This window comes from Drosophila willistoni, chromosome 3R (assembly GCF_018902025.1).
Source record: "Drosophila willistoni isolate 14030-0811.24 chromosome 3R, UCI_dwil_1.1, whole genome shotgun sequence".
NCBI classification, from domain to species: Eukaryota; Metazoa; Arthropoda; class Insecta; order Diptera; family Drosophilidae; genus Drosophila; species Drosophila willistoni.
In genome coordinates this window covers 24,505,527-24,530,758 of record NC_061086.1, presented here as the reverse complement: position 1 = coordinate 24,530,758, position 25,232 = coordinate 24,505,527, and the positions used below count along the sequence as shown (strand labels likewise).

The following is a 25,232-nucleotide window of genomic DNA, read 5'->3' as shown; positions in this document are numbered from 1 at the left end:
ACTATCGATAGTATTAAATAGTCCGATATATCGATGGTAATTTGTCGATAGTGACTATCGGTGCTTCAATGAGTTTGAGTGCAAATAGACACGTGTAAGTGAAAAAGTGTTAACTTTTTGGTACATTTTTATTAATAAACATTTATCCTCCACTTTTTAGTCAATAAATATTGAAGTATTAGTATATGGATGGCAGTTCCTCATTCAAAATGGACAGATACGGTGACCATTTCGTTGATAATCCCAGCAATATTGGCATTAACCAAAAGCTTAGAGGAGCTCTTGCCAACAATGCTAACAACAGTTGGCAGTGAGACTTGCGCTTTACTGATACAAAAAGTTAAAACAAAACTGTTCCCCTATGAAACAAGGACAGATCCTAGACTTGGAACTCTGTTAGATGCGCGATTTAAGAAGGAGGGCTTTCAAAGTGATGGCAATGTTCAACAGGCTGCAATTAAATTGGAGAACGAGCTGAGCGGCTTAAAAAAACTAGCACAAAATCAACCTGAAGATGAGGAACTGCCAGAGGATTCACCCTTTCTATTTAAATTCATGGGAAAAAAAGTTGAAGAGAAGCGGTCTAACAATAGGGCGGACGCAATAATTATGATGAGGCAATATTTTGAACAGCGCAATGCAGCTCACGATACAGACCCGCTTCAGTTTTGGAAGGTAGCTAATTGAATCAATTTGTTGTGTTTTATGTGTTTTAAAATTTCCTTTTTTCAGATTAATGAAAGTCAATTTGATGGCCTCAGCCGTTGCGCTACCAAATACTTATCGATCCCGGCAAGCTCCGTAGAATCGGAGCGCATATTTAGCAAGGCGGGTGCCATAATAACAGACCGGCGAGCTGCAATGAAGGAAAAATATGTGAACCAACTCATATTCCTGCAAAAAAACCAATGGATAAACGACGAGACTAATTAAACTAAAGCTGTGAAAATAACAATTTCTTACTTAAGAAACCATTTGGAATGGTACATTTTTTTATTTCAAAACATATTATGTTTGATCAATGAAATAGGATCTCTGAAAAAATTAATATTTTAAGTTGCATTACACACATTTAAAAACTTAAGAAACCATTTGAAATGGTACATTTTTTTTTATTTTAAAACATATTATGTTTGTAAAATAGTTGCGAGAAACAAATGAAATATATGATCTCAGAAAAAATATATATTTTAAGTTACATCACACACATTTAAAATAAGTTAATCTTTTATTTTTAAAAATTAAGACATTTGAATTTTTTATTTTTCTTATTTTTTTTTAGACAAAATATATAGAATTTGTTTGCCAAAAATTAAAATTTATTAGTTTAAAATTTCCGATAGTACTATCGATAGTATCGATAGTTTAAACTATCGGAGGCGAAACTATCGAGTGGGGCCACTATCGATAGTATCCCAGCTCTACTACTTTGTTTAAAATAATCGATTTATCGATATTTCAGATGTTGCCAGATTACAAATCTTCGTGCCCGCAAAATACCAAATATTTAATAATTACTTAATCCTAGTCATGGATTATGTTATGAAAATATGTTTATTTATTAATTCTTTTTCCTTTTTTTCTAAACATATATAAAAGGTCAGTAGAATAATTAGGTTTTGCGAAAGATGACCGAGTAATACGTGCTTGTGTTAAATTAAGGGAGAGAAATGCCAGTGTGTGAGTGTATTTTGATGACTACTGTGTTTTGCTGTGTTTTGCTTTCGACTCTCGTGATTTGTTTTACATGGGCCTGCCCATGCCGCGACCCATACCCATAGGACCACCCGCCATTGGGGCTTCGCCAGCTTTGGGGCTTTTTATTGTCTCATCGACGGAGAGAATCATGCAAGCGGCTTCGGCAGCAGCAGTTAGGGCATTGATTTTGATAATCGATGGCTCCCACACGCATTGCTCAAAGTTATCCGAAATGTCCTCCTTGGTAATGTCCACACCAAACCACTGACCACCTGTAAGCAAAACGGAAAATTCAAATTAAAATATGTAATTTTCAGACCAGGTGGCAACTCGATGCAATGCCCGCGTATAAAAATTTAGAAAGAGTACACACTATAACACGCTTGCAGTGAATGAAAGAGTCAAAAAACCACGCTGGCCGGCACAAAAGCAGAAAATTGTTATTATTATTTGTGAAAAAAAAACTACAAAAGTTGGTAAAAACAAAATGTCTTCAGCCGGACGGAAGCGCAAACAACAACTAAAGCCACGCCAGGATGATCACAGATCGCCACTGAAGCGTAGCAATGTGACCACGAAAGAGGAGCAATCTGCAGTAATTGGAGGTGCCCACTATCCAGCCCTAGCCGACTATGGAGTACGCACAGATATTAAGCCCGATTTAACCGAGCTTCAGTTACAACTGGTAGCCAAGCCTAAGCGCGCAGCCACGCCCAAATTTAACCTCGACTTACAGGAAAGCGATTCCGATGAAGAAGGCTACTCGGAGCCAGATAATGCCCAAAAGTGTGATGTGTTTTGTCCAGGTAAGCACTTTGATACATGTGGTAAATAAAATGGTTAATTTACTCGATTCATAGATGAGGACGACATCTATGATCCAAAGTGGAACGACCAGCCGGTCCATCCTCGACTTATATTCAAATTTAATCTGAACCACACTGGATTAAAGGCAGGAGGCAAAAAGTTTTTGAATCCCTCAAACTATTTTTACCAAATCTTAGGCCAGAGGAGTACGTTCTTTTCCTTGCTATCGCAGAGCTGCAATCAACGTTTGACGCTGCATTCAACAGCCGAGGAAATGGAAATATTTATTGGCCTAAATCTTATTGCGAGTGACATTGGTCTACTGGAATTGGCGGACTACTGGAACCCCGATTTATACTACGGTTTTACGGGATTCCAAGATAAGATGAGTTTGACGAGATTTCAAGAACTAATGCAGGCCCTCAACTTTGATCTCTTTGGCAAAAAGAAAAATGGAGAAGAAGTAGGTGATGCTAATCCATTGATAGAATACTTTAACAAGATTATGTCAGAGTTGTATACATGTGGGCAGCAGATGGTGCTCAACGACCCATTAATCCTCTGGAAAGGAAAGTTCAATTACTATCAAGATTTACCAGAAAAGTTTCGTGCCAACTCGTTAATGCTTCACATGTTGACCGAACAGAATGGCTTGATAATAAAAATCTTGCCAGAGATTTTGTCCAAGTCCCAGGCAACCACTTGGATGCGCAATTCTCGTCAATTGGTGGAACGCCGCAATGAATTGGCTTTAAAGCTAGTTCAGGATTATGGTGAGGAAGGGCGTACTTTGTATGTGTCCAAGTTTTATGGCAGTTTCGGCCTGGCCCAGGAGTTGGCCAAGATAAAGACCTATTGCACTGGTCTCCTGGACAGAAATCGTTATGGGAATAGCAAAGCTTTGGTTCATCAGCAACTGGAACCGAATAGCATTGGTACCAAATATGCCCAGGAACAACCTCTAATGATGGCCAAGTGGCGACGCCGGCAAAAGACTGTGTATTTCTTTAGCTCCGACTGTCTAGCAATCTATGCCAAGGAGATGTCTATGCAGAAAAGTCAAGCCAAGCCGAAGCTTATTCAGGAATTGGATTGGCAACTACGTCCGAACTTGCAGCAGAGCCGTAATCAACTAATTCGCTATCAACCTGGTTGGACTTCGCATCAGTGGGATAGGAAATTGTTAATTTTTTTAATTAATCTAATGGTCCACAATTCATATCTATTGTACGTTGCTCATGGGCAATCTATGCGAGAAGGGGCCAAGACCTATAAGGAATTTCGTGTGGCTATTATAAAATCGCTACTAAAAGAAGTACAAGGAACAGCAGCCACTTCTGTCCAAGAAAAAGCAAAGGATCCTATATCATCAAATAAGACGGGGGACAAAAAAAGGAAGCTAGTATCACCTGAAATGAGCAGCCGACACGAAATGATTCCTATTGAGCAACATGGCAAACCGGCACGAAAGAATTGTCGGCATTGTCACAAAGGTGGAATGCTGCAGTTTACCAAATTCATGTGCAACTCGTGTCCAGACAAGCCAGGTCTATGCCCAGAGCCTTGCTTTCAATTGTGGCACGACCAAAGTGTTAAAAAATGAATATGTTTTCAATAAAGAGTGACTTAAAGAAGTCAAATATAAGAAAATATCAACTAAGATGGGGGGGACTCACCTTGGGCATGTTTCTGGCGCAACTTATTTAGAATGTTTGTAGCATCGAAGCCGGCATTGTCGCACAGCTGACGTGGTATGATCTCTAAACCCTTAGCAATAGCCGCAATAAGCAACTGTTCCTTGCCCGCAATGGTACGCGAGTAGTCACGCAAGAGCTTGGACAATTCCATTTCAATGGCTCCGCCGCCAGCCACAACAGAGTCGTGTTTAATGGTGCGTCGCACAATCATAATGGCATCGTGGAGAGAACGTTCAGTTTCCTCCAAGAACTGTTCAGCTCCGCCGCGTAGAATTAGAGTACTGGTCTTGGCATTTGGGCAACCTAAAAAGATATAAGAATATAGTGTTTAGATCACGTACGTAAAGCAAATATTGAGGATGTGTAATGCTCACCTTGGAAAAGGTTGAAACGCTCACCGCCCACCTGGCGCTCCTCGAAATGGTCGCACAAGCCAAGAACATTGGCATTAATGTCATTGGCTGTGGTCATCACAGCTCCACCACAGGCCTTCATTGTACGCTTGAGATCCTCTTCGGGCACACGGCCTGCGCAGAAAATATTCCGATCTGCGAAATACTGTGTGGCCACATCACCAATGGGGAGCTTGGACAACACTACATTTGCACCAGACTCATGGATTTTGGCCAATTTGTTGTAGAGGATTTGCCACTCGGCATCTACCACCTTTTGGTACTCCTTGACGTTGTTTACTCGTATCTCGGCATTATCGCGTTCTGCCTTCAGCTCCAATTCAATGTTGAGCAAGGCAATCTTGCACTTCTCATAGGCTTTGGGGGCCATCTCAAAGCCAGCATAGGAAAAGGTCTTTTTAAAAGCCACACCCGACACCAACTGGGATTCTTCAAGAGATCCGCCCGTTACCTTCTTAATGCCAATCATATTAAGGGGCAGCAACTCATCTAGGGAAAGAACGGCGTCCACGACTATTTTGGAGAAGAAGTCCTTCTGTTGATGGATCAATTTTGAAGACATGGCTGTGGCGGCACATTTCTCGAGCAGAGCACGTTGCTCGCTTTTGGACTGTTTCTCAATGCGAACAGCCATTTCGTTAATCTTATCCATGCAAAGCTGGAGAGCTTTACGAATGGCCTTAATCACGACACGCGGATGGACACCCTCTTCTACGAATGGTTTCACCTGCTTGAGGAACTCTCCGGCCAAAAGAACCACTGAAGTTGTACCATCTCCCACCTATATGTAAAAGTTTAGCCCAAACTCTAATAAATCACGTGCCCATTGAAAACATACCTCAGCATCTTGTGACTTGGCAATGTCTACCAAAGTTTTTGCTGCCGGATGCACAATCTCCAGAAGCTTCATTATGGTGGCACCATCATTGGAGATCGTGGCCTTGCCCTGAGCGTCAACAATCAGTTTGTCCATGCCCCGAGGACCCAAAGTGGTCCGAACGGCATCCACTATCGACTGGCAGGCATTGATGTTGGACACCAACTGCGGTTTGCCCTGGGACGTGTCTGTTCCCTCCTTTAGGAGCACAATTTGTGGTTGCTGTGGAATGCATGAGTTGAGAAAGCCTTATTAGTCAGCATCTGCAGCAGATGTCCGCGGCTTCGGCTTTGCTAGAAGCTTCTTTGCAGGTTATGTACTTATTCGCATTTGATTCGCCGGCAATGGCATAAATCGAATTAATTTTACCCTTAAACGTTTATTTACAAGCTAACTTACCATATTTATGTGATGGTGTTGCCCTTTTCGATCTAATCTTCTTTAAAACAATTGATTTCCTCACAGACAGGCGGCAACTTAAACTTTTTTCGGTTCTCACGTTTTCCGCAATGAGTAAGCGAAAGTGTGACCAGAGTGACGATTAAGCAATTTGGCCTCACTAAATTAATATTTATCGATAGATTATTTGCTGTTATGTTTGCCACCCCAATACCTGTTGCGTAATCAGCTGACAATCGCAGTTTTGTTTTTAATCTCTATTGAATTCAGTTGTTACTGTTATTGCATTTATATATTTTTGTTTCTCATTATGGCATTAATCCAAAAAAGTATAAAACTATCTCAAGTACTGGGAAGACGACAGAATATTAAACTGGTTGGTAAATAGATCAATTGAGTTTGAATAGTTTGAGTTAATTCTTCTGCTTTCAGCTTTGGCCAACGACAACGTCTGCTAAGACGCATTTCCAGCGATCATACACCTCAGTGCCTTCTGCCCAGTTTCCTGGTGCCAATGCTCCATTTGTCAACACGTTAAAGCTAACTCAGCCCGAGGATTTCTCACCTATACCAATTTATCGGGTAATGAATAGCGATGGCTACATCATCGAAGAAAGCCAAGATCCCAAACTGGAAAAGGAGGTGGTTGAGAAAATGTTTCGCGACATGCTGCTTTTAAATACCATGGACAAGATTCTGTACGAATCCCAACGACAGGGTCGTATCTCTTTCTATATGACCAATTTCGGTGAGGAGGCCTCTCATATAGGAAGTGCGGCTGCCTTAGAGTTAAGGGACATCATTTACGGCCAATATCGTGAGGCTGGAGTGTTGGTATGGCGAGGATTCCGTATCGACCAATTTATTGATCAATGCTATGGCAATGATGATGACATGGGCAGAGGCAAGCAGATGCCGGTTCACTATGGATCCAAGGAGCTGAATTTTGTCACCATCTCTAGTCCATTGTGTAAGATCAGATAATCGAACACTTCTTTAAATGAGTAAAGCTAAATATTTATGTACTTCAGCTACTCAGATGCCACAGGCCGTTGGAGCCGCTTATGCCCTAAAACGTCGTCCAGACAATGATGCCTGTGTTGTCTGTTACTTTGGTGAAGGAGCTGCCTCTGAGGGTGACGCACATGCTGCTTTTAATTTTGCCGCAACGCTAAGTTGTCCAGTCATACTTTTCTGGTTGGTTTATCTTAATTCCATTAGTGTCATTCTCCTTTCACAAATCTGTGTTTCTCTTCTAGTCGTAACAATGGCTTTGCTATATCTACACCATCTCGAGAGCAGTATCGAGGCGATGGCATAGCTGGACGTGGACCAGCTGGATATGGAATAACGACTATTAGAGTGGACGGCACCGACGTCTTTGCAGTCTATAATGCCATGAAGGCAGCCCGTGAATATGTTCTTCGAGAGAATAAACCAATTCTCTTTGAAGCACTCGCCTATCGTGTGGGACATCATTCGACCTCGGATGATTCGACTGCATATCGTCCGGCTGAAGAAATTGAAGTTTGGAACTCTGTAGAGCATCCGATTTCGAAATTAAAACGTTATATGGTCCATAAGGGCTGGTTCAATGAGGAAGAAGAGACCGAATTCATTAAGAATGTCCGTAAACAGGTTCTCAAGCAAATTTCAGTTTCTGAAAAGAAACTTAAGCCAAATTGGCGAGAGATGTTTGAAGATGTCTACGCAGAGATGCCTGAACATTTACTGCAGCAACGAAAGGAACTTGAGCAGCACATTGCGGACCATAAGGACGCATATCCCCTGAAAGAATTCAAGCAGTAAATGAGGAAATCCAAAAGATGTTAACCTAAAGACTCGATCGAAAGTGCATTTATTAACTTTAAGCTTAAACAATAGTTTCTGTGTGGGTCCAACCCCAATTTTTAATTTGTTGTAAACAACTAATGTTCAAAAAACCAAAATGCTTTAAATTAAATACAATACAAAGTTATATTTCCGAAATAGGTTTGTCCTCGCTATGAAAACCCACAAGATGGATACAAATATATCATACAACGGTCAGAGAGAATAGATCTTAAATATGTGAGATATTTGCTGAAAATTGGTAAAATTTATTTGCTTTTTTTTGATTTACATAGAATAATGGATAATGGGGGAAAAAACAATACAAATACAAATATATAATTATATACTTTTGACTTAACTCAACTCAAGGGCGTGCACTATGTGTCATAGTCCGTAAAGGACCTCTGAACTTGACTCTGAAGTTATTCCTAAAAAAAACATACTAAAACAAGGATCGTTCGCTGAAGCTTGGCTGGAATGATGTGCGTAGGCGGTTTGGGGCTATCTCACTTGTCTACGTTACCACTTCTATATTATATTTTCTTTGATTTCACCTTATATCTTATCTCGCATCTCTCAGTTGGTGCGCAACTGATAGTCACCGTTTTGCGTGATGTAGCGCACCCAGGGAAGCGCTTGGTATCCACTTTTTTCGATAATCTTGAGATAGCGCACCTGGATACCCGATGTCGTGAAATATGGTATTTCGAAGCGTACCTGAATCGGTGGTTTACCTTCCGTATTATCCTCGCTCTCAACGCTGGGCAAACCGAAATGTGCACGCATTAGATACTCCTTGCCACCGGGAAAGGATTTAATGGTCCAAATAATTGCATTTTGCTCCGGAGCATATTTGCAGCTTCCAATGGTGGTCTTAAATTTCGGTGAATCAGCATCAGCCGGCACTGGTATGACAATTTCCACATTATTGGCCGTCGAACGACGTTTAAATTGAGATTTTGCCTTAATCATATACTCCACCCGGGAATGAGCATGACGCTCGATTACTGATTCGATCCAAATCAATGGCTTCACCTGTCAAGTAATAGTAATAGATAGAGTTTAGTTTTATAGCAAAATAGGATATTTTGACAGACTTACATGCGTGTTCAGGCGATACGACATAAGCTCGAATTCACCGTCTGGGGGTATGAATGAAATAGTGCGGTCATTCTCAAATCTCGACAGTCGCACACATTGATGGAATTTGACATCCTCTAGCTCCACTGACTTGGATTTGCCGCGTCCAGTGCTTTCGAACAGCACTTTGTCGTTCAGACCCAAACGCAATTCCGGCATCCCTGACAGGTAAACTCGCATTTTAATAGCTCCTACAATCTCACTGCGCAGCACATTGCCGTTAGCGTTGGCCAGCAGATTAACCGATTCAATGACATCCAGGAAAACTTCATTTTTCCTGTACTTTATTCCCTCGGAGCGCCAAGACACGGCGTTGGTAACTGCCACGGGAATTCGCGGCTGTAATTCTAGTTTGTGACCCTCTTGTGTGATATACTCTTGAAGAATTTTTGAATCCGTCGTCTGGGGGTAGCCAAAATCGATGAGCTCATCAAGCAGCTCGTAGATAATCACAAAATTGTCCCGTATAGACTCCTCCTCTAGCTCTTTAAAGTACTCCACAAATACTTGGGCAATCTTGTGCAAAAATACAAAGACCAGGGCAATATTCACATTCTTATTTCGCGGTGTGGTAGACACAATGTACAGATTGTTGGTCTTAATGTAGGCGAACGTTGTCTCCGCAGTCTGGAGTATGGGCGTGACAAGTCCCTCCTCTTCGCGCTCCATAAGTAGAGGCATAAATTTATCAATGACTGCCATGTCGATGTTGTCTCCACGATAATTACGCGATATCAACACCTTGCCCTTTACATCCAGCACGAATATGGCCGAAGATGACATTTTAAAGCTCTTTTCCAGCTGCTGCTGGACACTGCCACTTGTTATTGAACGGCTTTCGGATTCCTATTTATGTGGATTGCCTTTTGCTTGCGGAGGATACTGGTTGTTTTGGTTGCTGGACAATCTGGACACAATAGCAATGAATTACATGCTTCTTTCCATGACCAATTTTATTTGTGAGTCAGTCCAAAATGCAGGTGAAAATGGGAAAAATTTTCTTACGTTGCCTTTTTCTTACGGGTCTTGGGCAAACAGTGCTGCCAACTCTATTGACAATCAAACGATAAGTCCCCGATAAACTTTCGCCTTAATCAACACTGCAAAATGTTCAGTGTTAGCTAGACAGACCTCAGACGCTGAATTTTTTTTTTATCATAGGTTGAACTAAATAAAATATTAAATTTAATCATAAGTATGCAATTGAACCCAAGCGTAACGATTGAACGCAAACGCGTCGATTGCACTGCTTTGCCAAAGGGTTGGCAGCGTGAAGAAGTACGGAAATCGGCGAATAGCAGCAGCGCACCCAATAATAATAACAACAAAGTGGATGTCTTTTACTACAGGTAAGGACACCGACCAGGACTGCAGCTTAATGATAAAAACCGATCATGCACGTTATTTCCTGTAAAGGATATTGCAGAGATACTTTTAATCACTTTCACTTTTCTGTTACACACACACACACATATACAATACGCGGCACTCACACAAACCCACAACTTTGTACATATATGTATACATACAACACCCCCGACTCCGTCACCATTACCACCTCCACCTCACGATTGCCACCGTCCACAAATATGTTGCTGTTTAAACAGTCCCACAGGCAAGCGAATTGAAAGCAAACCGCAATTAGCCCGTCAATTGGGCAGCGAAATGTTTGATATTGGAAATTTTGATTTCCAATCGGGCAAAATGGTGCAGCAGCAGCAGCAACGTTATTTACCGTCGCCATCTATATCGCTGTACCGTTGCAGTGCCATGCCTCCACTACCCAGTGGACGAGGATCTGCCAATGCACTGAAACGAAAATATTCTAGAGGCCAGCCACAGGTCTTACAGGGAATGGATAAGGATGTGGTCTTCGAAAAGGATTTAGTTGGCCAAGCACCTGGCTGTACTGTCATCACTGCATCTAACTCTTCTTCAAATCTGCGACAGCAGCAACAGCAACAACATTTGGAACTCAGGTAGAGCCAAGATGGATGAGTTGTCCTTGGCTCGAAGCTCGATCTCTCCTGCATGTCAAATGTTTGTCTGTAGCCTCTTCTTTAACAGGCAACAGAGTCCGCAGCAAGCAAAAAAAAACAAAAAAACAAAGATAAAATGTCTAGATTCAAATGTTTTTGTCTAACCATAATTAAACGCATACATTTGTATATACAAATATTAGTTTGTGTGTATAAAAATGCGTTTATGATTCTGAAAATTGGAAAATCACACCATAAATCGGCCATCAACCTCATAATTCGCTGTAACTCTTTGCCATAGTTGTTTCTGAACTTCTGCATGTTCTTTTTCTCTCTCTGTATTTCTATGATTTTGTTGTGTGTCGTTTGTGTATGAATCCTGAATTAATATTCACATATCAAAAGTCATCTTAATGTCATCAATACCATCCATTTTCCAGTCGTGCCCTACGCACAGATGTCTCGTTGGTGCCGCCCATACGACAGACTGCCTCCATTTTCAAGCAACCCGTGACAGCAATTAGAAATCATAACCAGGAATCCAACAAAGTGAAACATGATGCCAAACACGGGGCACAGGAGAAACCGAAGCAATTGTTTTGGGAGAAACGTTTAGAACGGTTGCGTGCTTGTCATGACAATGGCGAAGAGCTGGATGACATTACATTGCCCAAAACCATACGCACTGTGGGACCCAATGTTAATGAACAGACCGTTCTACAATCAGTGGCCACTGCCCTGCATATGCTCAATGCCGGCGTTCATGGTCAGAGCTCAACCAAGGCTGAGTTAACCAAAAATGCCATGGCCTTTATGAATCCCGAGCAACCCCTGATGCATGCTGTAATCATCTCCGAAGATGATATACGAAAGCAGGAGGATCGGGTTAGTGTGGCAAGACGAAAACTGCAAGATGCTCTAAAAACATGAGATGACAATATTATTATGCTATCAGCTAAATAATTCATCTAATATACCTATTCCATTGTAGTTTTTAACATATTCTCTCCTTTAACTAACTTAACAACCAGATTTCGAAATTTAGTTTAAGCTTAATGTACGTAATTATAGGATCAAAAAGAAATACAAACAACTTGTGCAACCAACTATTCGACTGCCAAATTATGTGTTTTTTAACTAGAGATTTCCAAGGATTCGTTATAAATTTAGTATAAAGATCAAAAACAGTTTTTTTTGAAACAAGGAAAATATAAAACAGTTTTCTAATTTATAACAACGATTATCGGGGTTTAGCGGATTAACAAACATTTGCCTCACAAAAAAAATATATTCAATTTGCACTTTACTTTTCAGAAAGAAAATACATATTTTTTTAAATATATATTAATAATGCTTTAGTGGCTTCATTTTTAAAACATTTTTCCACAATAGGATAATTTAAAAAACGTATCCGTTCATCACATAAAATATTTTGCATTAAAGGTAACTATTATACATATATCCAATTCACACGATTTGGATTTTTTGTTTTTTAAATGTTGTGCATTTTGTTTTCTCAAAATATAAATGGATTTTTCTTTTTACATGCTGCTTACAAATTTATATGGATAGACAGTGTGCAAACTAATCCAGGCCCTCCTCCAGCTCATCATCCTCATAGTCAATGCCATCATAGTCGCCGGATGAGCGTGTTGTTAGCTGCAAGGGATGAGACCAATCGGATTTAATGCCAAAAATCTATTTATCTAGACATTTTGTACAAGGTTTGAAGCCAGATGAACACATGCAGCCAAAACTAATGCAGTGACTGGGTATTAACTTATACTAAGAATGATGTATGAATAATCGTTCTCCTCCTACCTGATTGTAAACCCCACGCCATGCTGCAAATGCACCCATCGCCAGGATGGCTCCGACACCAGCCACAATTTTGGTATTTAGCTCAGACTCGAGAAATTTACGCTCCGACGGCGTCAGCGTGTCATCCGTGGTATTGGCAGTCTTTGTGAGTTTGGTGGAACTATAACCCTCATTACGAAATATATCCCTGGTAATGCGATTAATGAAGTTCACCAGGTTGCTGCAACCTTTAATATGATTCTGCAGTGGATTGTTGGGCAGTGTAATCTTAAAGATGATGGCCAAATAACTATAGACAATGGCATCCAATTCACTGTAGGTATCGCCAAAGAACCAGACCTTTCTACCCAACTTGCTGGACAGCAGATTAACACATTTCTTGGCATTCATTACCAACTAGAAGATTAACATTGTTACTAACAATTAGCAAAAATAGGAAACATCTTACATATTCTGCCTCGTGTTTGTCAATCTTATCGTTGATGTCGAAACCTCCTAAAACCTGAACCACATCGAGGGCTTCCCGTTGATACGTGGCGGGATAGTAGAAATTGAACGGGAATGGCGTACGCTTGGCATATAACCCACGTGTGACCGTATCATAGTTATTCGGCTCACCAAAGAGGAAGTAATGGTAGTAGGCATGAAGATGTGTAAAAACCCAATCGGCGTATGTAGTAGAAAGGTGCTTCTGTTTCGCATTTAAACGCACATCAATGGGATAGCCCTGAAAGAAAGAGAAGCCAAAAATAGATCCATCAGCGTCATTTAAGTTTATTCACCCGGCACTTTTTCCGGCGCTCACCTCAAGATCAAGCACGCGCTTTATCTGCCTGTAGCCGACAAACTTTTCGTTGCCTACTTGCAGATATGGCAGTTTGCCGGCTCCCGAGCGTAAAGGATTCGCATTCGTCTCCACATCCATCGGGCAACGGGTGAAGCGGAGCAGGCACTGATAAGACATGTAAATATAATGATAATAATGAAATATATAAGCAATGCGTGTGCGTATGATGCAATTGAACTTACCAAAGCACGCAAACATTCATAATCAATTGACGGCAAGCCCCACTCGCCCTTGTATACATGCAGCATGGCCCCTAATTGCATTTCCATTTGATTTGTACTTTCTTTAGGATTGTTGTTTAGCTGCTGCTTGGTGTTAACAGTGTTCTGGCATCGTTTCCAAGTCAAACAAAAAAAATCTATATATTCGAAGAGCTGATTTTTAACCCAATCTGAATTTGGATTTTTGTGACAGTGTCAAAGTGTGACCGTATTCCCATACGATACTTATCGATATACCAAACAGTGGTTAAATGTACGATAAAAAATTTAATGTCCTTAAACAACAAACATGGCCCTTGTGGACTACGGCCTGAGCAGCTCCAGCTCCAGTTCGGAAGACGAAGAAATTCAACCAATTATAAAAGATCAAACCAGTTTAAAGAGGTAACTAAATTTCTCTGTCAATTTCCTGCGTTTTTAATCGCTCCAAGATCTCGACCAGCTCTGCCCACAGCTGCTACCTTATTAGGACCCAAACTGGTCAGACTACATCAACAGCAGGATAGTGATGAAGGCGAGGACAATCCGGATTGTCATGGCGGACGTATACGAAGCTTTAAACATGAGCGTGGAAATTGGGCTACTTATGTCTATGTGCCGGCAGAGACATGTGTCGAACAATTGGAGGATTTTCAAAATGCAGCCTTGTCCCTTCTGGAACCACTGCAGTTGGACATGCAGCCCAATGAACAACCCTTTCATTTGAGCCTTAGTAAAACTATTGTTCTGCAGCATCATCAGATCGAAGAGTTCTCTAGATCTTTAAAGGATTCCTTAGAGAGCCAGTGCGGCTTCTTCGTTTGTCTACAGGATCTCCGCATCTACACAAATGAGGAACGCACTCGGACATTTATAGCAGTGGAAGTGAGTGCAGCATACAAGGAGAAACTGTGCTTGATCCTAAAGCCAATTGATCGGGTGATGTTGGATTATCGCTTGCCCCAATTCTATGATCCACCTTCATTTCACGTTAGTCTACTTTGGTGTGTCGGCGATCATGAAAGTGTACTCAAGGAAAAGTTGAACGAACTAAGTAGTCTGTTGGAGACAGAGGACACACTTCTGCTTAATGTTAATAAACTGCACTGTAAGTGTGGTAATAAGCAATTTATTTATAAGCTGAAATAGCAAATCGGAATACCAAATTGCCAGATAGAAATCAGTTTTGTCCTTTCTTTTTGTTGCCATTTCCCTGTTTGGCTGCCTGGGCCTGCTCCTCGATAAGGCGCTCTTCTTCCAGCTCTAGAAATCTTTGACGCCGACGACCCAGCGGCGTTTTTGACCACCACGACTCAAACGCTTCTTCCTCCTCGCGATAAACGGGATCGCGAGAGCTTTACGGGTAAATTACCAATAGAGAAATGGAATTAAACATGTAAACTGACTTACCAAAGGACATTAATTAGTTCGGCATTGGTCAACGGCTGAGTTCGCAATTGAAGTTTACGTTTGCATGTCATCACTTCCTTGAGACATGCATCAATGGATCCAATAGTATAGCCATCAGATATTTTCGCCATAGCACTGGTATCCAAATTGGACTGGCCACCAGAATACTGCCTGTAATGGCACAATAATTAAAAAAATACTTGGAAATTGGAATCGTTGTGTGCATAGCTTACTGAAGCAATATCTTCCAAGCTTGCGACATGGCTCCATAATCCGGACGTGGTATATAAATGAAACGGTTATAAACCGATTGAAGAAGTTTTTGATCGGCTTCCCAAGGCAGATTTGTTGTACCCACGAAAATGACACGATCTTCGGGAGCAATGTTTTTAATTAGCTTGGGCAAATCCTTTTTTAGACGCTTGGGATCAGTGCGATCTGTTTTCGGAATTTTCTTCATAAACGGACGCTCTGCATCGCCCATGTAGATGACGGCTGGTTGCAGCAGTCGTGAGACTTTAAGCACCAAATGTATCAGCATGATCAGACCAGATTTGCCAGGATATTTTCCCACAATGTTTGCAGGTGTCAGATCAAAAAGCACAGCACCCACCTCAGTACAAATGGCATGGAGAAGTGCCTTCTTTCCCGATCCTCGTGGACCGGCCAGCAATACAGACCGTATTAATGGGGTGGAATTATGTATTGCTTCCGATCCCATTGGTAGGATACAGTACTCGGTGAGAATCTGACGTATATCCCCTGGCGATGGATTGGTTCCGTTGCGAGCAGTTAAAGCCTTGTCACCGAGAAATTGCTTTAGGTTTATCTCAGGATATTTGCGAATGATGCCATTGGTCACCAACTCCTCATATAGCGATTCAGTAGTACGATCTGGAGTCAAATCCTTCTCCTTTTTCTTTTTGTTTTTCTTGCCAGAACGTCGCGTCTTTTTGCTGCTTTTCTTAATCTTCTTACCCACAGCCGTTTGGAGCAATTCAATCTCCTGACGCATCACATCATCCACGGCCCGTCTGAATTCCAATTCGACTTCTTGATACTTGTCAGAGTAAATCATATCCTCATATGCTGCCTGGCTAATCACACCCGTCTCGTCTTTGTCTCGCCAGGTGTCATTAAAGCTGTTAAAAAAGACAACTGAATGGTATACTTTATGGCACCTAGAAGGTATACTTACAGATCAATTTCAGCGCGGATGTCGGGCAGGACTACTGATTGCGCCGGTTGAAAGCTTATTTCTTCCTCTTGGTTCTCGTTTACGTTTAAATCTCCACTGCGGGCCGGCGACTTGGATTTATCTTTTGTTTTGCGCGATTCCTTTGATGATCGTGCCGAGGACCTACTATGCTCGCTCTCTGTCCCAGGTCTGCTAAAGATGTGCAAAGATCCGCCCTGATCTTCCGAAGGAAAATCTGGCAGCTTGCCTGTTTTTTCATAGCAATCCTTGATCCAAGCCCGAATCTCATCGGCAATGTCTTCTTTTATGGATGCTCCATGTTTCTGCCTGATCTCCTCTAGTAATACCCTTTGCCGTGCCTCGTACTGCTCTGCATACACAACCTGGGCCTCATAGCGCTTCTCGTTGTGCTGTAATTTCTCAAGCTTCTCGGCTCGCTCCCTAACCACTGCAGCCGGTGGTGGCAGCATGCCAATTAAAATCATCTCTTCCATCTTTCGGCGCCGCGTTATACGTCGTGCTGTGTGTCCACGCCACATCTTTTGTATTTTCATAGCCGCCAGGAGTCCGGAATCACTCCTTTCCTTTTCGCTACGCTCTTCGGATTTGCCCTTCTCCTTTAGTATACGAATCTCCTTCATAAAGTGCGCACGCAGACGACCCTGACGGGCCCTCTCATGCATCTGGAGCAACCGAATGGCCTCAATTTCCGTTGTCACAGTCTCCTCCATCTCGTGCTCCTCTAACCAACCCAACTTCAAAAGGATTTCGTGCATTGCTCGCTTACGGAATTCCAATTCCTGTTCTCGTTCACGTAAAAAATATCTCGGAATCTTCAATTCCGTCTCCATAGGGGTTAGACGCAATCGTTCGACCACATCATCATTGTAGCTAAACTCCATCAAGTCAATATTAACTAGATCATGCTTGAGCTCTATCACACGACCCAAACAGGCATCCAGGAGCTTTCGCACCAGTTGCCGCTTTTGCGGTTGTATCATCTGAACGAAGAGAAGGATCCATTAGATTCAAACAGGATTAGGCTGGACAAATACTCACATTATCGTAGACATCCTCCAATCGATTGCTCAGGCAAATATAACGCAAATAGAACTCATAAAGACTTGCCTGGAGCAAAGCCTTGGCATCGGCATCGGCTGCTACAGATCCCACAGCGGCATTAATCGATCCGACCGTTGTGTCCAAGTCCTGATGCTGACGCTCATAGTCGATTGTACTTAACAATTCGCATTCATGTTGAGCCTGATGCCAAATCTCATTAAAATATGTACTTGACATGATTAGGATTTAATAAAAGAAGCATTTAGAAGTTGTTGATTTCTTACTGAAACACCCACCCACCCTCGTGGGGTTACCAAGGGAAATTTTGTTGCCATGGTTCTCAATAGAATTAATATTAATGGAATATAAGATATCTTTGTATATGTATGTATTACATGGGGGTATATGTTTTTTAAATAGTATAACAGCAGTAAACTTAAAATAATTATGATGGTTACAATTTGCACATAAATAAGTACATACATCTAGATGTACTTTGAATCATAAATAGTTAACAATAATGTTTGGTAGTCATCTGTTCTTACTCTCCACTCTACAGATTGTCGGTGGAGCAGTATTTAATCATTGATTTGGTATGCTTAAACTGTATGCCATTGGTAGCGGTTAGGACTTCGTTGATGAATGACTGGGAATTGTGTATGGTGGTGCCACCTAAAATTATTTTGTAGCCAGCATTGTTTAGCTGATGGACAGCCAATGCTTCTTCGTAGGTGGCGCCGCCAATGATGAAGACAATCACCTCTTGTGGAGGTCTACGGAATGGCACAAGCTCTGAATTTATGGCCGGATAGACAGGATCCAGTTCACGGCCTTTAAAAACATCCTCTAAAGTCTCCTTAAGTAGGGGAGTGTGCTGGGTGAAGACATTTTCTACTCCTTTCAGGCCCTTAATCAGGTTTCTCGTCAACTTGACCGCATCCGTAATGCGCACCATATTGAAGAGATCTCCCTGACGTACATGTGTACCAGCATATTCTATCAGAGCGGGCACAATTTGCGGACATCCACCGCGCGTTTTAATAATTTGTAACAGGCTGGAGGTGTCACAGTTGGCATGTCGTTCGTAGCGCAGCGCATAGAGACATACCAGCTTAAGGGCGTCTTCAATGGTTACTCGGTCGTCGGCTATGAGCTTCTTAATACGCTGCAATTGGGCTGAATGCTCAGCTTTGCAGGCCATTTCCTGTTCCAGCTCAGATATCTCAAAGAGGTTGCGCTTATTCGATATCGTCGATAATTCTCCAATAACACACAGATGCTTCTGTACCGTGCCAGACATTTTTTTGAACTGGGGATACGATTCAATAAAGTTCTTCATATCAGCTATGCTTTCTACTTTTTTATGATCATTAGCCTTGCGCTGGAACTCCTCCATTAACTGTTTAATGGTAGAGCCAATCTCGCCATAGTTTGCATACATATTATTTCCATAGAAATCTTCCTGATCGCCAGAAAGGACTAATTCCTTAAAGTCCTTGGGCACATTGGGACGACCGGAAAGGTCTACTCGGTTATTTCTTATCTGCAAAAGCTCGTGTACCATGGCCTGATAAGTCCACTGATGCAGCAATGGTGTCACTGGATCGTCCCGTCGATCCAATACCAACAGTAATGGAGGAGCAGCACCATCAACATTCGACCTAAAGTCGAAGAGAGTGGACTCTTTGGTAATTTGGTCATAGATCATCTTAGCCAGTAATTGGGCAGCTTGTGAGCCAGCCCGATATCGTATTACGGGATTCAATTTCAGGGAGAGCAAAACAGCTGTTGTGCCCTGCATGCTACGGGTTAATGCATCCGGCAGCCAATTCAAATTAGCCATGCAATGGGGAATGTTGAGTGAGAATAGATTAGGATTGACGCACAAATAATCCGCATAGAGCTCTTTAACCTCTCTTACTGACTCTGATTCATCGCATTCTGCCAAATACTTGATGTCTGTTCTTGGTATGATATTGCTGAAATCTGCAGAATAGATCATGTAGATTACCCTGTAGATAAGATTATAATGGTTAACCACTTACATATGTAATAAGCGCTATATCTGGGATTACGTAGTTCATTAGCCAGAAACTGGATATTCTGTTTTGTGGGGCGGACGAAGACAATACATTTCAAATACTTCAGTCGTTCATTCGAACGCACAGAGTCAAGAAGCTCGAACAGGTATACTTCGCGCTGCAGCATGTCCGATTGACTAAATGCCATTGAAATAATACTAGTCTGCGGTAGAGAAAATATAAACATTCAGATTATTTTTGGGGAGTGGGATATAAAACCATTGGATTTCCTCCACCTACCGTATCCTTGTCAAGTAAAATAATTTTCATGCCGGGACCAGACTCACTGCACATTTTTTCAATGTACAATTTAATGCCGCTGATTAGATTCATTTTGAAATATTTGATTTATAAACTATTCAACAATTGTATTTCTTTTTCACTTTGCAGACAGCTGTTGCCAATTTTATTATCGATGCATTTCTTAAGAACATCGATATTTCTCCAAGTGGATGAAATTTCATCGTTTATCGGTTCGCTCAGCCAAAATTAGAGTGACCATTATTTTCTTAACTAAAAACGTTTATTTTTTAAATGTAACGTTACGACAACAGACATTAAATGCATAATTTTAAATTCCTTGCTACATTGTTTTCTACAGCTCCGCCTTTAACTGCTCCTGCTTGGAGGCTTGCAGTTTACTTTGTTCCCACTGATAGTTGTAGGCTCGTCCCAGCTGAACTAATTGCGTTATGCTTACAAAAAGGTTCACTGCAAATAAACTATAGTTCTTAGGTATAATCACAAGCGAATACCGGGTCCAAATAAGATTGGTTAGGCCCAATGCAGCACAAGCATTGGCAGATATTGTATCCGCAGGACGGGTTAAATCACTTAGACCAGCTATTACAAGTCCCTGCAATGAAAATAATGAAGATTATAACAATCTTTATGGTATAGACGTCAATGGAATCTGCCCAGTCATAGTCGTTATCAGTCATCAGAGTCAACGCTCGTGTGCCTCGCCAGAACCAACACAGTTTGAGTTTGATTCCCAACAAGTTGGATCAAAATAAATAAACAAATAATAATCATAAAAAAGCAAAAACAATGCAAGTTGTTGCTTTTAATCACAGAAGCAGCCGTACACTAACACACAGATTTTTATATCAAATGCGATAATGAATATTAGCGAAGGTCGTGGAGCTGTCAAAGATTATATAACGTACCCATTTAAACAAAGGTGCCCAGAAGAATATAGTCTTGGGACCTAGAAAATGGGAAATTAAAAAAAGGGAGACTGGAGATAGATTCATGCCCGACATACCTGCTGGATGCATCCATAAAGGACGCATTTTGGCTGGAACATGCTTATCGGCGGCCCCAATTATGCCATTGTATACCTTGGACGAGAAGCCCATCCGGGTTGTCGTCGCTCCGTTTTGTGACATTTTCTTTTCCCAACAAGTGTCCACCTATGAATTAGTAAATTAATTACCAGATAGTTGTTCATAAACCAAAGTAGTGAGTCGACCGCTCCAATGAAGCTTTCACAGGGAACTAAACAGAATATACTAATTAGTATGTGTTGTTTGGACCCAGCTTATCTGATGAAATAATCGACATATGTTCCAGTCCCACAGAGAGAAATTGCGTGTTATCTATCACGTTGAATAGTTCTCAGTAGTTCTCATTTCTTAAGCATCATTTCTGTAATCAACACTATCGTTCATATTTTCTATATTGTAGTCTTAAAATTTATTTGTTTCTCACAAAAACTATAATTATTTGCAACTCTGTTTACATTTAAATAAAATATGATTCACACTTTAAGCCTCAAAAGAAAATTTACAAAACTTAATCAATAAGAATCACGTTCTATTAATAAGGCAATAAACCACAAAAAAACTGGTCGTCCACTAGTCTACAAAAACGTTTTCGTTGTGCGCTCCATGCATATGTACATAATGTATAGCACCTAGCACCATTTAATACACAATAAATCTACTGCTTTAAGGCGGGCTTTTCCTCCTGAGTCTGTGCCTTTTTTAATTTATCCTGTTCCAATTGGTAGTTGTATGCTCGAGCCAGTTGAACCACCTGCGTTATGCCTACGAAGAGATTCACAGCAAAAAGGCTATAGTTCTTTGGTATGATCACCAATGAATAACGAGACCAAATGATTCCCGTGGCAGCTAGAGCAGCGCATCCTGAAACGGAAATAGAATCGGCTGGTCTTGCCAAATCACTCAATCCAGCTGCAACGAGACCCTGGAAAACAAACAGATGGGGTTTGAAATTAGAATGTCCGGTAGTTTATCTAGATAGTACAATTTAATTTGCATACACGTTCATAATACAACAGTCTACTTTTATTTGTTCGAGTCGCAACCATTTCGATTTTGCATACAACAAACGAACGTAGAATTTAGCGACCTCAGTCATTTTCATTATCAATTTAATGTCGAAATATTCCCACAGTCATGCCACAATGTATACTGTTATCACCAAAAAAAAACTGGTCACTATAGAAAGTTTTTTCACCCACACACAGGCTGACACGCACATGTATATAACGCTCAACCTGGTCGCAAACAAGTTGGGCCAGAATAAACAAATAATAATAAAAATATTTATAATCGTCGCATCGTTCCCGCACAGATTTATATATGGCCTCTTTTCGAATTGTACTTATATGCGTATGTATTGGACTGTCGGTGGCGATAATGAAAATTTTGCCAAGGTCGAGACGTAGTCTGAGATTATGTAACCACCTGTCTGCAGGTGAACTCACCCATTTGAATACAGGAGCCCAGAAGAAAATCGTTTTGGGTCCTACATAAAAAAAAAACAATTGATTAGGATTTTGCTATTTAATCAGCTGGAGTAACACTCACCAGCTGGATGCATCCACAGAGGACGCAGCTTGGCAGGCACAAATTTATCAGCAGCTCCAATCATTCCATTGTAAAGCTTGGAGTGCAATCCCTTTCCTGCGGAAGCAGCTGCTGCAGATGGTGGCGGAGGTGGAGGTGGTTGAACAGCTGTCGACATATTCCAGACTTTGTTGTGCTAATAAAACGTCGACAAATTAATTAAGGGGACACCTCCAAACGTACTGGGCCACAGAGAGAAACTGAAAACGAAAAATATCGTTAAAACGTGGAAGCTTTGTTAACGATAAGAGAAAGAGCGAGAGAGAAAGAGGAAGAGAGCACACACCTACAACTTATACCGACCAGCTGAGCGAGATTCGTATGCCTTTGTATGTGTGTGTGTGTGTGTGTATGTGTGTTTGAGTACACAACTAAAACATCATTAATTCTTTTTTTAAAAACTTGTGAATCGAAATCGCATACAACTTGCATCTTGCTCACGTCCTTGACCTTCAGTTGCAGCAAACATATGTGCCAACTTTTTTCGCTTTGGCGGAAGCATACTTTTGTTGACGGAAGCAATCTAAAAATAAACAAATTGTAGAGTAGTGTAGTTGTAGCACAACGTCACGCAAACTTTATACATACCTGTGCAACCTGTGAAATGCAGCTGGACGTAGTTCTTTTTTATGAAATGGCTTAACTTTGCTCTCCCAACGAAGAAATTGGGAAATTAATTAATGAAATGCTACAAAGACAACAAATTTACTTCTGTCGATAGTTTCCACTGGGATATGGGCGCCAAATCGAAACTTGTTTATCGCACTGCCAGATGTATCGATGTATCGCTATAAAATTTCTTCCAACACTAAAGAATAAATGTGGCAAACTGTCGTTGTACAACACTAATAATAATTATGAACGACCCAAACAAAGCAATAAACGTAAACTTATCCTCGCTGCTTAGTTTAAAAGCCGAATTATTACGAAAGCAGCATGAGGTTAAGCTGGCCAAGGCCACAAAGGGGGCATCCAGCGAATTTAAGCCCAAGGAAGCCTCTAAGCCAAAATCAAAAAAACACGACCGTGAATACAAAAAGGTTAGCAGCTCCGAAGAAGCTACTGTCTATGAAAGTGAGGATTATGCCCAATTGGCCAAGTCCCGGCGGGTGCTGGAGGCTAAGAGCAAATTCTATGACAAAATGAGTCGCAGTGGCGGCAATCTCAACTCTGATGATAATTGCCTTGTGATGTTCAACCGGAAAAAACAGGAAGAGGAAGTAATACAACCTTCCATGCCACCGCCTAGAGAGAGGCTGAGTAGCAGCAGCAGCAGTGACAGCAGTAATGACGATGTAGATGACGAGGAGGAGGTGGAATATGTGGACTGCTTGGGTAGGACTAGAAAATGTCTGCGAAAAGAACTAAAGGAAGCCAAGAGTCGAGATAAGCAATTGGCCGCCAGCATGCCCGAACGTCTGGACCAAACAAAAGCAAATTGGCTGATAAACGTTCCCACGGAGCCATCCCAAGGCAATAGTGATACTGACGATAATGAAACCAGCTTTAAGCCTCCAGCGCCACCCCAGAGTGTCTTTAGTGAGGCCTTGTCGACAATGACAAAGCATGATGAGCAGCGTATGAATTGGGAGCGCAAGGAGCAAGAAAATTTTGACAAGCCTGACGTTCATTATCAGGACGTATTCTTCGATGAGGCTCGAACTCACGGCGTGGGCTACTATGCCTTTTCCACCGATGAAAAGGAGCGCAAGGAGCAACAGCGCGAATTGGAAAAAGCTCGTCAAACCACATCCGAGGAGCAAAAACGACGCGAAGAGATGCGGGCCAAAAGAGACAGTATGGTGGCAGATCGTGTATTGGCAGCCAAGAACCGTATACGAGCTAGAAATGGCTTGCCTCCTATTTCCAAAGACGAAGTCGCCAAGGAAACAGAGATGTCAAACAAAAAGGAGGAACGGAAAAAAGAGAAGCACGCGAAGCAACAGAAAGCAGAAGATCAAAGGCGAGAAGAAGAAGAGGCCGAACGTGAAAAGATACGTAAAGATTATGTACGAGATTGGGATAAGGATAAGAAAGAGTTAAAGGAGCACAGCAAATCTAAAAACTTTGATGAAGATGAAGAGGTTCCTTGGGAATACAAGGCTGAGCGTTTGCCAATGTCGCAAGAACAGTGGAATGAGAAACAGCGTGCGTTACGACCACAAGAGTTTGCCCCTCCAACAGATATGGATTCCTCAGCTCCTCCCAAGCGAACCAACTTCACCAGTGTACCTCCCCCATTGCGGACACTTTATGAACAGAGTGAACCCGAATTTTCAAATTTCCATTCCACCAAACAAGAGAAACACATGCAGCGACGAAATTATTTAGCTGCCACAGCAGAGGAGGAAAAATACAACGAACCATCGACATCCGCTCAATGGGGAGCTGCCGTACCGCCTCCAGCAGATCTGGATTTACAACCATCTTCATCAAAGCGTCACAAGACCCAAGACGACTTAGAGAGCTCCATTGAAGCTGGACTTCGATTTCTGCGAAACAATTGCGATAAAAATGCTTTAAGCAACAAGGCCACATGGACAGCTAAGGCGGACTATTAATATAATATATCTTATCGTTTATCGTTTTATTGCTTTCTCTGTAAACAATATCGTTCGAAAACACATTTTACTTACTACCTGGACAAGCATTAACTATTGTCTTTGTCTGGGTATTGAATGAGCTAAGTAGTTAATTCATTTATAAAACAAAAAATACTGTTAAATACATCTAAGAATATTAACATAAACTATCAATTAATATAACACCAAAGCATTGCGATGAAATAGATAGAAAAATACTCTAATGCAAACAAATTAAGGAAATCATTAGTCTATCTACCCATAAAATTAACTTTTGGCTGTTTAAAATAAATTTAACAAAACGTTAAAACA

The 25,232-nt window shown here is 41.4% G+C and overlaps 13 protein-coding genes across 15 annotated transcripts; 6 read left to right on the top strand and 7 right to left on the bottom strand.

Moving 5' to 3' along the window:
* Window positions 1-33: 33 nt before the first annotated feature.
* Window positions 34-1,143, top strand: LOC111519176 (zinc finger BED domain-containing protein 4-like). Its single transcript, XM_023178567.2, has 3 exons — window positions 34-94; window positions 161-675; window positions 733-1,143. The coding sequence occupies exons 2-3, from the start codon at window positions 190-192 to the stop codon at window positions 931-933; spliced, it is 687 nt and encodes a 228-aa protein (XP_023034335.2). The 5' UTR covers window positions 34-94; window positions 161-189; the 3' UTR covers window positions 934-1,143.
* Window positions 1,144-1,535: 392 nt separating this feature from the next.
* LOC6647902 (T-complex protein 1 subunit eta) lies at window positions 1,536-6,019 on the bottom strand. Its single transcript, XM_002069973.4, has 5 exons — window positions 5,892-6,019; window positions 5,454-5,714; window positions 4,577-5,396; window positions 4,182-4,505; window positions 1,536-1,970 (listed from the first exon to the last, which is right to left on the bottom strand). Exons 1-5 carry the CDS (start codon window positions 5,892-5,894, stop codon window positions 1,744-1,746), a joined length of 1,635 nt encoding a protein of 544 aa, XP_002070009.1. The 5' UTR covers window positions 5,895-6,019; the 3' UTR covers window positions 1,536-1,743.
* Window positions 2,067-4,124, top strand: LOC6647903. The gene is made up of 2 exons (XM_002069974.3): window positions 2,067-2,504; window positions 2,559-4,124. Exons 1-2 carry the CDS (start codon window positions 2,186-2,188, stop codon window positions 4,106-4,108), a joined length of 1,869 nt encoding a protein of 622 aa, XP_002070010.1. The 5' UTR covers window positions 2,067-2,185; the 3' UTR covers window positions 4,109-4,124.
* A 101-nt stretch (window positions 6,020-6,120) lies between the features above and the next one.
* LOC6647904 (2-oxoisovalerate dehydrogenase subunit alpha, mitochondrial) lies at window positions 6,121-7,880 on the top strand. The gene is made up of 4 exons (XM_002069975.4): window positions 6,121-6,267; window positions 6,324-6,861; window positions 6,923-7,088; window positions 7,151-7,880. Exons 1-4 carry the CDS (start codon window positions 6,202-6,204, stop codon window positions 7,698-7,700), a joined length of 1,320 nt encoding a protein of 439 aa, XP_002070011.1. The 5' UTR covers window positions 6,121-6,201; the 3' UTR covers window positions 7,701-7,880.
* An 89-nt stretch (window positions 7,881-7,969) lies between these two features.
* LOC6647905 (AP-1 complex subunit mu-1) lies at window positions 7,970-9,920 on the bottom strand. The gene is made up of 2 exons (XM_002069976.4): window positions 8,826-9,920; window positions 7,970-8,759 (listed from the first exon to the last, which is right to left on the bottom strand). Exons 1-2 carry the CDS (start codon window positions 9,645-9,647, stop codon window positions 8,301-8,303), a joined length of 1,281 nt encoding a protein of 426 aa, XP_002070012.1. The 5' UTR covers window positions 9,648-9,920; the 3' UTR covers window positions 7,970-8,300.
* Window positions 9,921-9,985: 65 nt separating this feature from the next.
* LOC6647906 (methyl-CpG-binding domain protein 3) lies at window positions 9,986-11,952 on the top strand. Of its 2 annotated transcripts, XM_023178565.2 has the most exons (3): window positions 9,986-10,213; window positions 10,472-10,843; window positions 11,284-11,952. In XM_023178565.2, exons 1-3 carry the CDS (start codon window positions 10,062-10,064, stop codon window positions 11,771-11,773), a joined length of 1,014 nt encoding a protein of 337 aa, XP_023034333.1. In that variant the 5' UTR covers window positions 9,986-10,061; the 3' UTR covers window positions 11,774-11,952. The 2 variants fall into 2 exon arrangements, with proteins under 2 accessions (XP_023034333.1, XP_002070013.2); XM_002069977.4 differs by lacking the exon at window positions 10,472-10,843 and having other exon boundaries at window positions 9,993-10,213.
* A 78-nt stretch (window positions 11,953-12,030) lies between these two features.
* LOC6647907 (metaxin-1 homolog) lies at window positions 12,031-13,932 on the bottom strand. 2 transcript variants are annotated; one of them, XM_002069978.4, is made up of 5 exons: window positions 13,694-13,930; window positions 13,470-13,616; window positions 13,113-13,391; window positions 12,665-13,060; window positions 12,031-12,502 (listed from the first exon to the last, which is right to left on the bottom strand). In XM_002069978.4, exons 1-5 carry the CDS (start codon window positions 13,778-13,780, stop codon window positions 12,428-12,430), a joined length of 984 nt encoding a protein of 327 aa, XP_002070014.1. In that variant the 5' UTR covers window positions 13,781-13,930; the 3' UTR covers window positions 12,031-12,427. The 2 variants fall into 2 exon arrangements, with proteins under 2 accessions (XP_002070014.1, XP_023034334.1); XM_023178566.2 differs by lacking the exon at window positions 12,031-12,502 and adding an exon at window positions 12,509-12,599 and having other exon boundaries at window positions 13,694-13,932.
* Window positions 13,933-13,994: 62 nt separating this feature from the next.
* Window positions 13,995-14,891, top strand: LOC6647908 (U6 snRNA phosphodiesterase). The gene is made up of 2 exons (XM_002069979.3): window positions 13,995-14,116; window positions 14,164-14,891. Exons 1-2 carry the CDS (start codon window positions 14,022-14,024, stop codon window positions 14,858-14,860), a joined length of 792 nt encoding a protein of 263 aa, XP_002070015.1. The 5' UTR covers window positions 13,995-14,021; the 3' UTR covers window positions 14,861-14,891.
* LOC6647909 (dynein regulatory complex protein 11) lies at window positions 14,892-17,722 on the bottom strand. The gene is made up of 5 exons (XM_002069980.3): window positions 17,379-17,722; window positions 16,320-17,320; window positions 15,355-16,263; window positions 15,122-15,292; window positions 14,892-15,066 (listed from the first exon to the last, which is right to left on the bottom strand). Exons 1-5 carry the CDS (start codon window positions 17,616-17,618, stop codon window positions 14,892-14,894), a joined length of 2,496 nt encoding a protein of 831 aa, XP_002070016.1. The 5' UTR covers window positions 17,619-17,722.
* Window positions 17,723-17,777: 55 nt separating this feature from the next.
* On the bottom strand, window positions 17,778-19,858 carry LOC6647856 (vacuolar protein sorting-associated protein 45). The gene is made up of 3 exons (XM_002069981.4): window positions 19,703-19,858; window positions 19,427-19,625; window positions 17,778-19,367 (listed from the first exon to the last, which is right to left on the bottom strand). The coding sequence occupies exons 1-3, from the start codon at window positions 19,793-19,795 to the stop codon at window positions 17,935-17,937; spliced, it is 1,725 nt and encodes a 574-aa protein (XP_002070017.1). The 5' UTR covers window positions 19,796-19,858; the 3' UTR covers window positions 17,778-17,934.
* Window positions 19,859-19,963: 105 nt separating this feature from the next.
* LOC6647857 (mitochondrial pyruvate carrier 2) lies at window positions 19,964-20,944 on the bottom strand. The gene is made up of 3 exons (XM_002069982.4): window positions 20,730-20,944; window positions 20,632-20,672; window positions 19,964-20,318 (listed from the first exon to the last, which is right to left on the bottom strand). The coding sequence occupies exons 1-3, from the start codon at window positions 20,851-20,853 to the stop codon at window positions 20,058-20,060; spliced, it is 426 nt and encodes a 141-aa protein (XP_002070018.1). The 5' UTR covers window positions 20,854-20,944; the 3' UTR covers window positions 19,964-20,057.
* A 192-nt stretch (window positions 20,945-21,136) lies between these two features.
* LOC6647858 (mitochondrial pyruvate carrier 2) lies at window positions 21,137-22,687 on the bottom strand. The gene is made up of 4 exons (XM_002069983.4): window positions 22,625-22,687; window positions 22,300-22,538; window positions 22,197-22,237; window positions 21,137-21,673 (listed from the first exon to the last, which is right to left on the bottom strand). Exons 2-4 carry the CDS (start codon window positions 22,454-22,456, stop codon window positions 21,407-21,409), a joined length of 465 nt encoding a protein of 154 aa, XP_002070019.1. The 5' UTR covers window positions 22,457-22,538; window positions 22,625-22,687; the 3' UTR covers window positions 21,137-21,406.
* Window positions 22,688-23,169: 482 nt separating this feature from the next.
* LOC6647859 (coiled-coil domain-containing protein 174) lies at window positions 23,170-25,222 on the top strand. The gene has a single exon (XM_002069984.3). The coding sequence runs from the start codon at window positions 23,196-23,198 to the stop codon at window positions 24,897-24,899; it is 1,704 nt and encodes a 567-aa protein (XP_002070020.1). The 5' UTR covers window positions 23,170-23,195; the 3' UTR covers window positions 24,900-25,222.
* The last annotated feature ends 10 nt before the right edge of the window (window positions 25,223-25,232 follow it).